This window comes from Mustela lutreola, chromosome 2 (assembly GCF_030435805.1).
Source record: "Mustela lutreola isolate mMusLut2 chromosome 2, mMusLut2.pri, whole genome shotgun sequence".
NCBI classification, from domain to species: Eukaryota; Metazoa; Chordata; class Mammalia; order Carnivora; family Mustelidae; genus Mustela; species Mustela lutreola.
Window position 1 is genome coordinate 14,585,216 of NC_081291.1, and position 15,350 is coordinate 14,600,565.

The following is a 15,350-nucleotide window of genomic DNA, read 5'->3' on the forward strand; positions in this document are numbered from 1 at the left end:
GAGACATATTTTTTAAAATATTTATTTGTGGGGACAGGCAGAGGGAAAGGGAGAGAGAGACTCTCAAGCAGCCCCCCCCCCCTGAGCACAGAGCCTGATCCCATGACCCTGAAATCACGACCTGAGCTGAAATCAAGAGTCAGACACTTAACCAACTGAGCCACCCAGGAGCCCCAAAGATGAAGACATATTAAAAGAACATAGAAGCTAACCTAAAGGGGCAGCAAAGTAAGTAGTGAATTAATTATAGGGGTGCTGGCTGGCTCAGTCTGCAGAGCACGTGACTCTTGATCTCAGGTCATGAGTTCAAGTCCCATGTTGGGCATGAAGCCTACAAAAAAGAGAGAAAGAAAGAAAGAAAGAAATTATTGTAACCCACAAAATAAAATAAATACTCATGAGTTCATAGTGATATAAATACTTGAATAAATGCATAACTAGAGAAGAATGGACAACTCTTGTTTACAATAGAATTCCAATTTATAACTAATTAATAAACAGAAATCACCATAGCAATTTTTGCTGGTAAGAGCCATGGATAGATGCTAAAATTAGTGGATGAAAATACTTTAAAAAAGAAAAAAAAGTAGGGCACCTGGGTGGCTCAGTCAGTTAAGGGTTGGCCTTTGGCTCTGGTCATGATCTAGGGGCCCTGGGATGAAGCCCCACATGGGGCTCCCTGCTCAGCGGGGAGCCTGCTTCTCCATCTCCCTCTGCCATCTCCCCTCCACCTCCACCCCCAACTGTGCTCGCTGGCTCTCTCTCTCTGTCAAAGAAATAAATAAAAAATTTTTAAAAAGTATTAAAAAAAAAAAAAAACAACTAGGATATTTGCATGGTCTCTTAAGGTATCTCCCCATAAGATAATTACTGTAAAGGGGAAAATGGTAACTTAACAGTTGAGAAACGGGCAAGCAATGCCTTAAGTAACCAACGTCAACATCACCAATGATGAGACACATCAATAACCTGTGACTCCAGATATGACATACTGAGAAGAACACGTCCCTTCTGTGGGATTCCTGCCAAAAGTGAGAAACTTCCGTCTAATCATGAGGAAACACTGGACAAACCCATATCGATGAGTAGTCTACAAAACCAGTACTCTTCCCAAGTATTAAGGTCATAAAAGATTAGGAAAGACTGAGGAAATGTCACCGAGTGGAGACTATAAGGAGACATGACTAAACGTAGCATGGGATACTTCCTGGTTGGGATCCTAGACCAGAGAAATGTCACCAAAACCGAAGCAGGGATTTTTGAACTGGATGAATCTGATTCCCAACCTAGAAAATAGGTTGTCTGGCTCTGGGTCAACCACGGGCCTTGAGGGAGTACCTGTCGCTGCTGGACCTCAGTCTTACTATCTGTTAAGTAGGCTGTCTTTTAGAGTCCCTCACCCACTTCCGGGCTGTCGGGCATCTCAGGCCTTGGAAACCACGCAGGCGCGAGGGGGACTGCTTGATTGGCTATTCGTTGTGACGCACTCACGAGCAATAACAGCACCTAAGCCCCACCCCTTCCTGCCGCGCCTCCTAGCACGCCTATCGGCCCCGTGCACGACGCTTACACGCGCGGTCGCACGCATGGTGCGTGGTGACGTTGTGGCGGCGGGGGCGCCATCCCGGAAGCGCGAGCAAGGCCGCCAGATGTGCAGGTGCTGCTGCCACCGACGCCGGGGCCGAGTTCGGGGTGGGGCTGGGGCGCCGGGGCCGCTGGGTAGCTGGGCCGGGTCGGGCGCCGCCCCCGGGCTGTGGCGGGGTGGGACGCGCCGCTGGCCACATCTGGGCACCCCTCTTGCGTAGAGGCCTCAGTTTCCCCGGACGCGCAGTGTAGTCTCCGGTGGCTCAAAGGGCCGGTTCCGGATCCGGGGCGCGGGAGCTGGGGCCTCCTGTGTTCAGGCTGTGCAGTGTCACCCGGAACCGGGCATTGCCCTCTTTGGGCCTCAGTTTCCCCGCTTTGCAGGGGCGGGGCGTGAGGGGGTATGCGAGTCCCACCTCGCTCGCGGGTTTTGCTGAGCTTGGGCCGCCAAATTAAATTCTGTGTAAATAACTGGGTGGAATCACGGCATCTCTGCCTTGCGGTGTGACCTTGGATAACTGAGCCCACCCGTCTGAGCCGTCGTTGGCCTTGGAGATGGTAGTGTTTACTTCATAGGGATGATTGAGGATTAAATGAAGTGCTGTACAAGTGTTTGCTCCTGTTCTTATAAGTACCAGGGAGCCCCTTGCTAAAATGTTGGTTCCCGGGCCCCGCCCTAGGACTTCGTACTCTCTTTGGAGAAACAGCCAGCTCCGAGCCTAGCTCCTTATCACTCTTGGTTTCAGCCGCCACAGATAGCGCTGTGAGATTCTGATTATTTGTTATTCTCATTTTCTGGATGAGAAAACTGATCGGGGAGGTGAGAGGACTCTCCCAAGGTCACACAGCCTACTTCTCTGCGTGTTTCCCTCATAAATATATTTGGAGCAGAGACCAGAGCCCTTGCTGTCATTTCCACTTTGTATGTGGGCCAGACTATTAGGGAAGTTTTCCTGAGAAAGGCAGCTGGGTGGAGAGTGTGCCTTGAATCCATCAGCCTTCACATCTGGGAGCCAGAGGCAGGAAAGAGCTCTACTTTGAAGCAGAACCCTTTTCTACAGGTCCAAATCTTACACCTGCCAAGCACTAGCTAAGGGGCTTCCTGCCACCGGGCTCTCCCCTTGAGTCCAGGTGTCTTCTTCATACATGATCACGCTTCTTTGGAAGTCTGGATACTGTGGGTGTTGGTACCTGGCACATAGTAGGAATTCAATAAACATAGTGGTTATTGGGTGAGGGGGAACTTCACCAAGTGTGTAGTTTATTTCCAGAAGGCCCCCAGGGGCTGCAAATAAATAACTTCTGGTCTCCATGCTTTGCAGGGAGAAAAGTACTAGCTGCTAACATTTGTAAATGAGGCAATGTCACACACACACACACACACACACACACCCATTCACGTTTCTGGAAAAATTCAGAAGTCTGGCAGAAGTCAGTTGCCGTAAGAAGTAACCGTCCTGGCATAGGTGGGCACTAAACATCTGTTCGGATTCACACCTTTGCAGATCCTGTAGACTATGGGCATTTTGAGTTGTGACTCAGGTTTACTGGGTTTGTGGCAATGGTCCATTTCCTCAGTTTCTGAGTCTCAATTTCCTAATACATAATTAAGGATAACAGTTCTGTGTTTGAAGCTTAGTGGTTTAATAGCATACAGTAAGTGCTCAATAAAGTGGAGGGTGGATCAAGTGGGCTCTGAAAGCCCTTCCTGGTCCTGCATGTGAATCTCAACCAATTGCAACTGGGCCTTTCTATCGGCAGTTAAATAATGTGGATCCCAGAGCCAAGCTATGTCAAGATTCCGGGTTTTGCCTGATACCGCCCCCTGGAGGGTGAGTGCTGAACCTGTGGCCCCTTTCTGCCCTGGCATGGTCCAGGAGCCCCCCACCTTCCATGAAGGTTATTTGCCTAGCCACAGAGCCATCTAGGTTGCTGCAGCCCACAGCCTGACTGGAATTCTTGGCTTTAATTTGCTAATAAAAGTCTACCGTCAGAGCTGAGTTTGAAAGCCGCCAAGCTAAGTTCTGGTGATCCCTTGCTGTAAGCTGGGTTCTGGGCTGGGCTCTGGAGTCAGAGACATGCTTCTGTTCTCTAGAGCTGACATTGTTTTGGGAGCCACAGGTGAAAGGGTCAACTGAGGGGGCACCTGGATGGCTAAGTCAGTTAAGGTTCAGCTCTTGGTTTCAGCTCAGGTCATGATCTCAGGGTCATGGGATCGAGCCCGGGGTCAGGCTCTGCACTCAGGAAGGAGTCTGCTGAGATTCTCTCCCTCACCCTCTCTCTGCCCCTCCCTACCACTTGCCTGTGTGCACGTACACTCTCTAAGATAAATACTTGTTTGGAAAAAAAAAAAGACAACTGATAACCAAGATAATTTCAGGACAAGATGAGCTAATGAAGCAGTAAAACGAAGTGCTAAGTGACTGGAGTCGGGGGTAGTCATCAAAGACCTGGGAGAGAGGATCTGGAGATGCTGATGATTTGAGGGGGCAGTCATGCATATGGGGACAGCAGGTGCAAAAGCCCTGGGATGGGATGAACAAAGTCAGAAGGATGTGGGAGGAGGCTGGTAGATCTGTGCAGGTGGAAGGTGGCCATGGGCTTGGGATCATGGAGACGGGGGGGCCATAGAGGTGGGTGGGTGATGGGATTCTGATGTGCTGGGATACAGTTTTAGATATACATCCTCTCAATACCCCTGAATCCTCAGGATCATGAACAAAGCTGAGACTCGGGTGGTTTGACCCAGGACTTACGGTCATGGGGCCCAGGGTTCCCAGCCCCTCCTTCCTACCCCACCTACCCCACTCCCTGGTATAGACTGAAGAATCTCTTCCTGCCTGTTTCAGGCAGCGGAGGAGGAGGAAGAGATGGACCCCCCGGACTCGGCCTCGAGGGTCTTCTGCAGCCGCATCCTGAGCATGGTGAACACAGACGACGTCAACGCTATCATCCTGGCTCAGAAGAACATGTGAGTGGTGGCCAAGGGCTGTGGGCCCCAGGCGTGGGAAGGAATTCACCCGCTGGCCAGCATTCTTGCCCTGCCCGCCCTTACCCTGGGCCCACACTGGTGATAAAATGAAGGAAATGAGCAAATCTGCTGGCTGGCTCCAAAGTAAATTCCTTCATGGCCTGGAGGCGAGGCCTTGGCACAGGAAGCAGGGTTTTGGGATGGTTTCACAGCTGTGGATGGCTTGGCAGGGGCCGCAGCAGCTCCTGTCCCAGGGCCTGGGGGTGGGGAGTTGGGATAGGAAGGGGCTGCAGGAGGGGATTTAAGGAAGCCAGTGAGCTGGTCTCTGTTAGGAGCCTGGTCTCTGAGAGCCTAGGCTGTCTCTGGAGAGTACCCATGGTCTTTTGGAGGGGCCATCAGTAGCTTTTACCCTCGTTGGGGCTTGGCACTGTGACCACCACAGCCTCACCCTAATTCCAACCTGCTCTGTGGGGAAGAAAATCTTGCACAATCTGGGGTAGAAGAACAGCCTCCTGTGGCTTTATTTTTGTGTGTTTAAGACAAAGCTCTTCATGCCATTTATGACACAGCACAGACCTGATACCCTTGCATTTCTCTCATCCAGTGACAGGGGTGCTGGCTTTGTCTGGGTCAGATTTAGGCCTGCCCTGGTGAACTCCCACAGTGAGGGAAGACAAAACCAGACACAGACCTTCCTGGCTCCATGGTGTCAGGGCTGGGCCAAAGGAATAGCTGGGTCTAGAAGGTCAGGGGAGTTGGAGTCAGAGTCTGCTTGCTGAAGTGGGGTAAAGGCTACATGGTAGGGTTTTGAAGGTTGAATAAGAGTTTGCTAGGTCGCTCAAACAGTAGGGAGAGTTCTGCAGGGCAAAGGAACAACACATGAAGAGGTCATGGAACAGGAGGGAGCTTAGCATGATTAGTTTGTAGGGCGTGGTTTGTAGGGCTGGTGCCTTCTCTCCACTGCCAGGCTGGACCGCTTTGAGAAGACCAATGAAATGCTGCTGAATTTCAACAACCTGTCAAGCGCCCGCCTGCAGCAAATGAACGAGCGCTTCCTGCACCATACAAGGACCCTGGTGGAGATGAAGCGGGACCTGGATAGCATCTTCCGCAGAATCAGGTGGGTCCTCAGCCCCTCCAGCCCTCTGCCTCCCCGCTCTGAGCCTCGGGTTCCTCCCCTCTTCAGTGAGGACCATGCATTCCATATAACAGAGCAATGGGGACATTCATTTGTTTTATGAGGCTTCAGCACTCACTTAGCATCTGAGAAGATCTGAGCTTTGGGAAAGAAAATCTTGAAGTTTCTGAATTTAAGTTTTATTTATCTTTCAAAAAATGTAACATAGCAGCAGATGCATCATGCAAAAAGGCAGGCAGGTACAGCCAGGGAAAGGCAAGCCTCTGGTCCTCCAGTCCCCAACTCAAGTCTTCTCTCAAGAGGCCTATGTGATTGCTGGGTTTTGTGGGTCCCCTTCTGAGCTGTTTCCTGTGAGGACAGAGAAAAATGATACTCCAGTCCACAGGCACGCAGAACACTCCTGCAGTACCTGGAGCCAGATGAATGCCACCGCTGCCAACCATGGTCACGTGGCCGGGTCTGGAATTAGCCAGAGCAGCAGCTGGGCAGCCGCCCCCACACCCACTGGCACACTGGGGAGCAGAAATCAGGAGACAGGCCAATTAATTCCTTTATAAAAGCATATATTTTCTGGGGCATATCAAACTGGTTGCCTAGGCATGGTGTTTGTGGGTGAGCAAGAACCCTTCAGGTTGGCGCCCTTCGTGCGTATCTGTGTTGCCCAGGAAGAAGACAGTTGTTTCTGCCCCTTGGGTGGGGCACCCAGTGTGGTGGTACTTCTGGGAGGGACTGGTTGGCCATAGTCACTCCTTGACTATGAGAAGGGGTCTTTCCATCCCAAAAACCCCTTTCTCATTCTTTGTAAACATGACTTCATAACTTTGGGGGAAAAAGGAAAAAGAGCAGGTTGAAAATGAAGCAGGCCTTTCTCTGTAAATGTCTGTTTAACGCGTGCAAGTGCTCAGTGTCTGGGGTGTGGATCGTCACTCCTGTCCCCCAGACACACTCATCCCGCTGATGGGGGACAGGCTGGACAAGTCACCCATAGGAGTGACTGCTGAGGAGGGGGTGAGGAAGCTTCCTGGAAGGTTATCTGGGCAGAGGAAGGTTGGACATAAGAAGAGCATGGCAGGTAGAGGGCCCAGCCAGACCCAGCACTGAGGACCCACACAAGCTTGTGACAGCTAGGTGGCTGCCATCTGCCCTGTGGGTGAGAGGTCTGCAGGGTTGAGCACGTGGGCCGGCCTCCCTCCAGCCGAGAACCAGAGAGTGACAAGCAGTATGTGTGCGGGAGGTGGGCAGTTCCCATCCCCACCCACCTAGAGCTGGCAGCAAGGGTTCCTTGCACCAGGCCCAGCCTGTCTGCTTGGCAGGTTCAGCCCTGTATGCCTTCCCTTCCCCTGCAGGACGCTGAAAGGGAAGCTGGCCAGGCAGCACCCGGAGGCCTTCAGCCGTAAGTGTCACCCAGAGCTCCTGTCCCCCACGCCTGGCCTCTGCACCCGCGGATGCCTGTGCCTTCATCCCAGGGCTTCCTTCTAGAAGGTCACCTCAGGGGCTGACACTAAGCCCAGGCCCTGGTGGCCAGTAGATCCAGAGAGACCTGGAGCAGGGGGCAGAGATGGAGGTGCTTGGCTGGTCTTGGCAACTGGTAGAGCAGGTGCCGGGACCAGGATCCCCTCCCTGGGGAGAGGTTACATGGGGGAATGTGGATAAGAAAGATGACAGTCCTTGCCCAAGTGGATGTAACATAGCCCTATGAGCCAGGCTCTTACCTGTAATTCCCCATGAAGTGGGGGCTGTGAGTAGCCCATTTCATATAGGGGAGACTGTGTAGCCTAAAGGAGCAGTGACCTCTCAGAGGAAGTGCAGCATCCCCCATGCTGAGCCTCAGTTTGCCCCCTCTGCCAAATGGACCAACATCTCCCTGCCCCAAGGCTACTAACAGCTATGGGCACAAAGGCAATGCTGTTGGGGCATCTGGCTGCCTGAGTCAGTGGAGCCTGCAACTCTTCATCTTGGGGTTGTAAATTCAAGCTCCACATTGAGTGCAGAGCTTACTTAAAAAAAAAAAAAAAAAAAGGCAATGCTGTCATCAGGCCTGGTTTCTAGAGCAGAATGCTGAGGCAAGGATGGTGAGAGGCCTGGCCCTGGCCACACAGTCAAGAAGCCAGAGCCAGGCTCAGGCTTGACCCCAGAGAAGCCAAGTCCTGGCCGCACCTTGCAGGAAAACCTCTCACCTGCCTGAGCCTCAGTTTCTTCCTCTGTAAAATGGGCTGCATTATCCCCCATAGGGTGGCAGGGGAGCTGTCAGGGGTCACAGGCCCAGGTAATCCCTCATCATGGTGCCCATCACAGTGACTAAGCCAATTCCTGGCCTCCATCCCCCAGACATCCCAGAGGCATCCCTCCTGGAGGACGAGGATGAAGACCCCATCCCACCCAGTACCACGACCACCATTGCCACCTCGGAACAGAGCACGGGCTCCTGTGACACCAGCCCTGACACTGTCTCACCCTCCCTCAGCCCTGGCTTCGAGGACCTCTCCCATGTCCGGTCCAGTTCCCCTGTCATCAATGGCCGAAGCCAGACGGATGATGAGGAGACACCGGGCGAGTAACACCATTCCCTGGTGCCCCGAGGGGTCTCAGGGCAGTGGCAGCACTCCCCCGGTGTCTGCGGTGGCAGCAGGTAACCCTGCCTGGAGATCAGCAGTTTTGCCACCCTGTTTTGTCACCCAGGGCTCCCCGGGGGACCTGGCTCCCTCTGGGGGTGTGGAATTCCTAGGGGGTCTGTCCTTTCTGCTTCCTCATTGAGAACATCTGTCTTCTGCAGACCCCTCTGCCAGGCCAGGGGATGACCAGCTCAGCTGGAGTTGTTGGGCAGGGTGTAAGGGAGCTTTTCCAGAGCCAAACTTGAGGTCTGCTCTAAACAACATTTAAAGGCTCCCAGAGACCACAGCCAGATAGCCCCTGCCCCAGTGCCCTGGTTGAGACCTCCTCAAAGTGGACCAGCACTGTCTTGTCTGAGTTCACCCCTGCATCCCTGTACCCACTAATTCTGGTCTCCCTGTCCCTTTTTCCAACAAAAGTATTGAATACTGTCTCCAATAGGTATCTCAAGGAGGTTTCTGAGATAATTGTAGAAGGTTCAAGATGGAGGCTGGCCATTCAGCTGCAAGCCTGATAAGGCCTTTGTTTCTCTGACCAGAGGTGTGAACCTTGAAGGCCCAGCAGGCCTCTCACAGGGCCTCCATGGAGCAAGCTGAGCCACCTTGGAAAACAGAGTTAAACGGAATATTTTTGTACCCGATGTTTACAGATGCTATTGGGAAGTTATCAATAAAAAGACTCTGTTACTAAAAAGGGAAGGGTGTACTTAACAGTGGCTTCCTTCCATCCTGGGGCCCAGCAGGCCATAAGGGGAACAAGTGCAGGATGTGAGACGGGAGGGGTATGGCAGCCAGGCACCACTGACCTAGAAAGAGATGTGTCCGCTCTTGGTGGAAGTATCCAGTGGTAGCAACCTTAATAACCCAAGTTCCTATCACCACCTATGTATAGTCACACATGCTGTTCCCACTGCTCACAACACTGTTCCTTATCTCTGTGAAAAACTTCATCTGCCACAGGGAGCTAGGCTGGGTCCATTCCTCAGCAGACACTGTGTAGAGTTTCCTCATCTTTTAAGCACTTAGAAATTGTCACTAAAGGCATCTTCCTAGAACCAAGAGTGTGTGCTTTTGCCTGTCAATAGGGGGCGCTGGTAAGCATTCAAGGAAATAAAGAGCCACGCTGCCAAACCCATAGGTAACATCTCAGCCTTCTCCCTTACCGCTCCCGGCACTTTTTAGCTATCCACGAGACTCCTTAGTCCTAACAGAAGTTATCCTTGGCCCAAACACCCTGGGACGCACCCCATTTTCTTGAGTGAATGCAGCAGCTCCACGTGCCCTCGCTGCCCTGGTAAGCGCCGCCTTGAAATTTCATCTGCGCACAGAGTCCAGAAAGTTTTCAAACAACTGACTCCTGGTGTTAGGTGGCTCCCAAGGGTCTCGCACGTCCCACCCCCGTGCCTCCTTATAGCTTGCCTGTCCTGACTCCGAAGTCAGGGACCAGCTGAACCCCTGCTTCATTTCTTTGCTTTAGCACAAATGGTCTCCTCTCTAGTCAGCAAGCATTCCCCGAGAGGCCGCTATGTGTCATCAGATTTTGGCCAACCCACAGACAACAGGTGGAAACACCTGGAAAGATGAAGTTGTCTCCTCACGTGACCTGGAAGAAAAGGCCCGAGCCCGGAAGCGGGTTGGCGACACTCGCCCACAGACGCCACGGCTTCGTTCGCCAGCACCCAACATGGCAGCAGGGCGGGGCCGGGGTGGGGTAAAACGCGCGGCGCGGATTGTGACGCAAGCGCGCAGCGTGCTCGGTGCGCAGGCGCTCTCGGCGGCAACTCGGCGGTTTCCGGTTCCGCCGCCCTCTTTCTCTTCAACGAGGTGGCGGAGCGGTTTGGTTGCGGCGGTCTTGGGGATTCGCGCCAGGTGGGGGTCGGGCGGTAGACTGTGGGGGGCTGCGGGCGTTCGGGTAGCGGAGGAGGTGGCCCGGAACCCGTCCGCGCGGCCCGGGTTCCGCCGGACGGCCGGGTCGGCTCAATTGGGCGCGTGGCGTCGGGGTTCCGAGCGGGACCGGGCCCCGGAATGCGAACCGGCTTTTGGGAGAGGATCCTGTGTGCCCCGCCAGCCCAAGCTGTCCCACAGGGCCTGGGGGCGAGGATGGTCTTCCTGGACAAATCCTTTAATGGAGAACTGGTATGAAGTGTATAGATTTTTTTCCGTGCCATGTTGTGTGCCAGTCGACTTAGAATCATTAAGTTTTCTTCCCCTACGAGGTTTTTTCCTACCTTTTTCTCCTTCCTTCTACCTGCCTTATTTAATATATCCGTAAGGAGAGGGTGGTAGCGCCCACCTTAGAGGGTTTTTTTGTCGGGGGTGTTGAGGGATGACGATGGAATTATGTGTAAACAAGTACCTGGCACGTGGTTGGCAGATACTGTTTATAGGTTGGAGCAGACGCAGGAAACGTGGTCTGGCGAGTTTGGCTGTAAACTCGGAAGGAAGCCAGGGTGTTGGGTGTCTGAGCGTGGAGTTGGAGAGAACTGCAAGGCAGGAAAGAGTGTTGGAGGGGTGGCTACTAAAATGGAATTCCCGGGTGCATGGGTGGCTCAGTGGGTTAAGCCGCTGCCTTCGGCTCAGGTCATGATCTCAGGGTCCTGGGATCGAGTGCCGCATCGGGCTCTCTGCTCAGCAGGGAGCCTGCTTCCTCCTCTCTCTCTCTGCCTGCCTCTCTGCCTACTTGTGATCTCTCTCTGTCAAATAAATAAATAAAATCTTTAAAAAAAAAAATGGAATTCCCAATCAGGTTGCAGGAAGGGTTGCTTGTGGAGCAGATGTGGCTTACAGAGTGGTAGGGAGGGGAGGGTGGGGAGATCCCATCTTCAGACCAAGACACCAGAAGAAAAGCTATAAAAGCAGAACAGTGTCCCTGCCGGGTACTTCTCATTCCATCATAAAAGTTGACAGAATCTGGGGTGCCTGGATAGCTCAGTGGGTTAAGCCTCTGCCTTTGGCTCAGGTCATGATCTCAGGGTCCTGGGATCGAGCCCCGCATCGGGCTCTCTGCTCAGCAGGGAGTCTGCTTCTCTCCCTCTCTCTCTGCCTGCCTCTCTGCCTACTTGTGATCTCTCTCTGTGTCACATAAATAAATAAACATTTAAAAAAAAGAAAAGTTGATGATCTCATTTGCTCGGCCCAAGAAGCGTAACCACAGCCCTCATTCCCATGAAGCACACTTTGCCACAGGGGCCCTGGGGTAAGGTGGAGGAAGCATGATCCTTGATTATAGGACAAGTTTGGGCTGCAGGCTTAGAGGGGTGAAGGAAGCAGGCCCTGGGGTGAGCCTGTAGTTGTGCTTGATGCTGGGACAGGGGCTGGTGGGGCCAAGGCTTGCCAGCCTCTGAGCTCAAGCTCCTCACACCTGCAGTTCTCACCCTTCCATTTCTACTTTCTACTCTCCAGCAGACGCAGAGATGCAAATCTTCGTGAAGACCCTGACGGGCAAGACCATCACCCTCGAGGTTGAGCCCAGTGACACCATTGAGAATGTCAAAGCCAAAATCCAAGACAAGGAGGGTGAGTTGGGCTGAGTCTAGAGGCTATCCCACGGGAGTCCCCAGCCCAGAGGAGCCATTGTCATGTGCAAGATGGGTTGTCTAGACCTGGGCCTTGGCCAGGACTTGACTTGTGTGAGCTTGGGAAGGCAGCTTGTTCTTGTTATCTTAGTTTCCTTTTTAACAGATTGTGGGTAATGCCAGAGCATCCCTGTGGATTATGGAGAAGCTGCCAATAAAATGCTTGCCAGAGCCTCAGTAACTGAGCTTTCTTTTCTCCAGGTATCCCCCCTGACCAGCAGCGTCTGATTTTTGCGGGCAAACAGCTGGAAGATGGCCGCACTCTGTCAGATTACAATATCCAGAAAGGTACTAAGGATAGGGTGGCTGGACAGGGCCCAGGAGGTCTAGGACCCAGGATCAAGCTTTGATGGTTTCGTCGGCAACGCTGGGGGGGAGGGGAGAGTGGTGGCTGTCTTAAGGTGAGGATCAGATGAGGCTGATGAATTTTCTTTTTATGAAATAGTTTTCATTGGAGGCAAGATCTTAACTCCACTTCATTTTCCAAGTGGCAGTGGTTTCTAATGTTCTTGCCTTTTTTTTTTTTTTTTTTTTTTAAAGACTGTTTTGTTTAAAAATGCGGTAAATTGGTATCTGGCTGGCACAGTCTATAAAGCATGGGGCTCTTGATCTCAGGGTTGTGAGTTCAAGCCCCATGTTTGGTGTAAACATTACTTAAAAATAAAATCTTAGGGATGCCTGGGTGGCTCAATCGGTTAAGAGTCTGCCTTCAGGGACGCCTGGGTGGCTCAGTGGGTTAAAGCCTCTGCTTTCGGCTCAGGTCATGGTCCCAGGGTCCTGGGATCGAGCCCCGCATCGGGCACTCTGCTTAGCGGGGAGCCTGCTTTCTCCTCTCTCTCTGCCTGCTTGTGATTTCTGTCTATCAAATAAATAAATAAAATCTTAAAAAAAAAAAAAAAGAAAAAGAGTTTGCCTTCAGCTTAGGTTACGATCCCAGGGTCCTGGGATTGAGTCTCCCATCAGGCACCTTGCTCAGTGGGGAGGCTGCTTCTCCTCTGCCTGCCCCTTTTGTTTGGTTGTTTGGTTTTTGAGGGGTAGGTTGTTTTTTTGCTTGTTAAGTTTATTTGGGCACTTGAGTGGCTCAGGAAGGTTAAGCAACCGACTCTTGATGTCAGCTGGGGTCGTGAGCTCAGGGTCCTAGGATCCAGCCCCAAATCAGGTTCAGCAGGGAATCTGCTTGAGGTTCCCTCTCCCTTTTCCTCTGTTCTTTCCCCTGCTCATGCTCTCTCTCTAAAATATTTTTTTTAAGGGGCGCCTGGGTGGCTCAGTGGGTTAAGCCGCTGCCTTCGGCTCAGGTCATGATCTCAGGGTCCTGGGATCGAGTCCCACATCGGGCTCTCTGCTCAGCAGGGAGCCTGCTTCCTCCTCTCTCTCTGCCTGCCTCTGCCTACTTGTGATCTCTCTCTGTCAAATAAATAAATAAAATCTTAAAAAAAAATAAAATAAAATATTTTTTTTTAAGATTATTTGTTAGAGCGCACAAGCAGGCAGAGTGACAGGCAGAGGCAGAGAAGCAGGCTCCTCAATGATGTGGAACTCGAACTCTGGACTCTGGGATCATGACCCGAGTCCAAGGCAGCTGCTTAACCAACTGAGCCACCCAGGTGTCCCTAAAAAAAAATTATTATTTATTATTTTTTATTTTTAAAGATTTTATTTGTTTATTTGACAGAGATTACAAGTAGACAGAGAGGCAGGCAGAGAGAGAAAGAGAGCTGAGCAGAGAGCCCGATGCGGGACTTGATCCCAGGACCCTGGGATCATGACCTGAGCCGAAGGCAGCGGCTTAACCCACTGAGCCACCCAGGCGCCCATATTTTTTAAAGAAAGATTTTATGGCAGGTAATCAGGATTGGAATCAAGTCCAGCATCGGGCTCCTTGCTTGGTGGGAAGTCTGCTCTCTCTGCCTGCTGCTCCCCCTGCTTGTGCTCATATGTGCATGCGCATGTGTGCTCTTTCTCTGACAAACTCTTTAAAAAAAAATAAGTAAATTAAAAAGTACATATTTTTATTAGGAGTCACATGCTCTACTGACTAAGTCAGCCAGGCACCCCCTTGATATCCCCCCCCTTTTTTTTTAAAGATTTTATTTATTTGTCAGAGAGAGAGAGAGAGCATAGGCAGGCACAGTGGCAGACAGAGGCAGAGGGAGAAGCAGGCTCCCTGCTGGATGTGGGACTTGATTCCAAGATGCTGGGATCATGACCTGAGCCTAAAGCAGCTGCTTAACTGATTGAGCCACCCAGGTGTCCCTTGATGTCCCTTTTTTTAGCAACTAGATTTAATTATTTTGCTCAGCAAAGTGAAAGATCATCTTTGCACCACTTAGAAGTAACCTTGTTTGTCAGGAAACCCCGATGCACACTATAGTTGGCACATGTTAGCCTCAGACTCCCCAAGGGCTAGTGGGAAGCAAGATGGAGGTTCTGTGGGCTGGTTCTTGCCAGTGTGTCCATCTGTGTATAGAATACCCCATCACATTTGAGGAGCTCTGGTCTGGGGGACCCTACTCTACCTGAGGTGCTGGGGCCAGGCTCAGTCACTGTCTCTTTTGAACCCGCCCGTAGAGTCCACCCTGCACTTGGTGCTTCGCCTCCGGGGTGGCATCATCGAGCCTTCGCTCCGCCAGCTGGCCCAGAAATACAACTGCGATAAGATGATCTGCCGCAAGTGTGTACCCTGGGGGGAGGGGCGGCCCTGGGAAGGAGGGTGTCGGGTTGGGCTGTGGCCTCACCACTCTCTCGTCTTGTGCAGGTGTTACGCTCGCCTGCACCCCCGCGCCGTCAACTGCCGCAAGAAGAAGTGCGGCCACACCAACAACCTGCGCCCCAAAAAGAAGGTCAAATAAGGCCCCTCCACCGGCTCTTTCTTTGCCCGCAAGGCAACCTCCTGCCCGAGCCCCAAGGTCCTGGGGCCTCAATAAAGTTTCCCTTTCATTGACTGGAGCAGTAACTGGTGTCTGCGTGGCTGGTCTGTCCAAGGGAGAGCTGGTTGAGTCGTGGGTCTCTGCCTTGGGGACTCCCTGCCACTTGATTGTGCATAGCCCTTGAGCGTCCTGTGTCCTTTGGTTCTGGTCATCTCACTTGTATAATGTGCTGTGGTCTCAGCCCTCTGCCACATAGCCTGATGAGCCTGCACATCTGGGTTTTGTCATCTATAAATGGGACTAACCCCCAGCGCAGGCTCTCTAGGGACTGCAGGTGAGCCACATCACTGACTGCGCCCTCCTTAGGCACTTTGATGACGTTCATGCCTGTGCCCTGGAGGTATGCTGTGGGTAGGTAGACACCCCACCTCGTGTAAGACCTCTGGTGTCTGCTGAACCTGAGGAGCACCTGTGCCCTACCTGATGCCTGTGACATCAGTCTTGGCAGGGTGGGCCTGGGTGTTTCTAAAGTTTGTGCTGATGCTCTTGAGAATCAGGTGAGCTTTTTAGTTCCCGGACTGGCCCTGGTAAGGCCAGCCTTTTATTTAT

General features: G+C 52.2%; 2 protein-coding genes and 1 long non-coding RNA gene across 7 annotated transcripts; 2 read left to right on the forward strand and 1 right to left on the reverse strand.

The window, feature by feature from the left end:
- Window positions 1–6: 6 nt before the first annotated feature.
- Window positions 7–1,409, reverse strand: LOC131825762 (uncharacterized). Its single transcript, XR_009351298.1, has 2 exons — window positions 1,339–1,409; window positions 7–331 (listed from the first exon to the last, which is right to left on the reverse strand). It is a non-coding gene; the product is annotated as an uncharacterized LOC131825762 (long non-coding RNA).
- A 118-nt stretch (window positions 1,410–1,527) lies between these two features.
- Window positions 1,528–8,998, forward strand: KXD1 (KxDL motif containing 1). Of its 3 annotated transcripts, XR_009350663.1 has the most exons (6): window positions 3,343–3,413; window positions 4,431–4,552; window positions 5,520–5,672; window positions 7,037–7,083; window positions 8,019–8,319; window positions 8,742–8,998. XR_009350663.1 is itself a non-coding variant. In XM_059160556.1 (5 exons), exons 2-5 carry the CDS (start codon window positions 4,452–4,454, stop codon window positions 8,246–8,248), a joined length of 531 nt encoding a protein of 176 aa, XP_059016539.1. In that variant the 5' UTR covers window positions 1,528–1,657; window positions 4,431–4,451; the 3' UTR covers window positions 8,249–8,998. The 3 variants fall into 3 exon arrangements, 2 of the variants coding, with proteins under 2 accessions (XP_059016539.1, XP_059016538.1); XM_059160556.1 differs by lacking the exon at window positions 3,343–3,413 and adding an exon at window positions 1,528–1,657 and having other exon boundaries at window positions 8,019–8,998; XM_059160555.1 differs by having other exon boundaries at window positions 8,019–8,998.
- Window positions 8,999–10,027: 1,029 nt separating this feature from the next.
- Window positions 10,028–14,827, forward strand: UBA52 (ubiquitin A-52 residue ribosomal protein fusion product 1). Of its 3 annotated transcripts, none has more exons than XM_059160559.1 (5): window positions 10,028–10,168; window positions 11,702–11,815; window positions 12,076–12,162; window positions 14,443–14,545; window positions 14,630–14,827. In XM_059160559.1, the coding sequence occupies exons 2-5, from the start codon at window positions 11,713–11,715 to the stop codon at window positions 14,721–14,723; spliced, it is 387 nt and encodes a 128-aa protein (XP_059016542.1). In that variant the 5' UTR covers window positions 10,028–10,168; window positions 11,702–11,712; the 3' UTR covers window positions 14,724–14,827. The 3 variants fall into 3 exon arrangements, with proteins under 3 accessions (XP_059016542.1, XP_059016543.1, XP_059016544.1); XM_059160560.1 differs by having other exon boundaries at window positions 10,041–10,168; window positions 11,705–11,815; XM_059160561.1 differs by lacking the exon at window positions 10,028–10,168 and adding an exon at window positions 10,225–10,435.
- The last annotated feature ends 523 nt before the right edge of the window (window positions 14,828–15,350 follow it).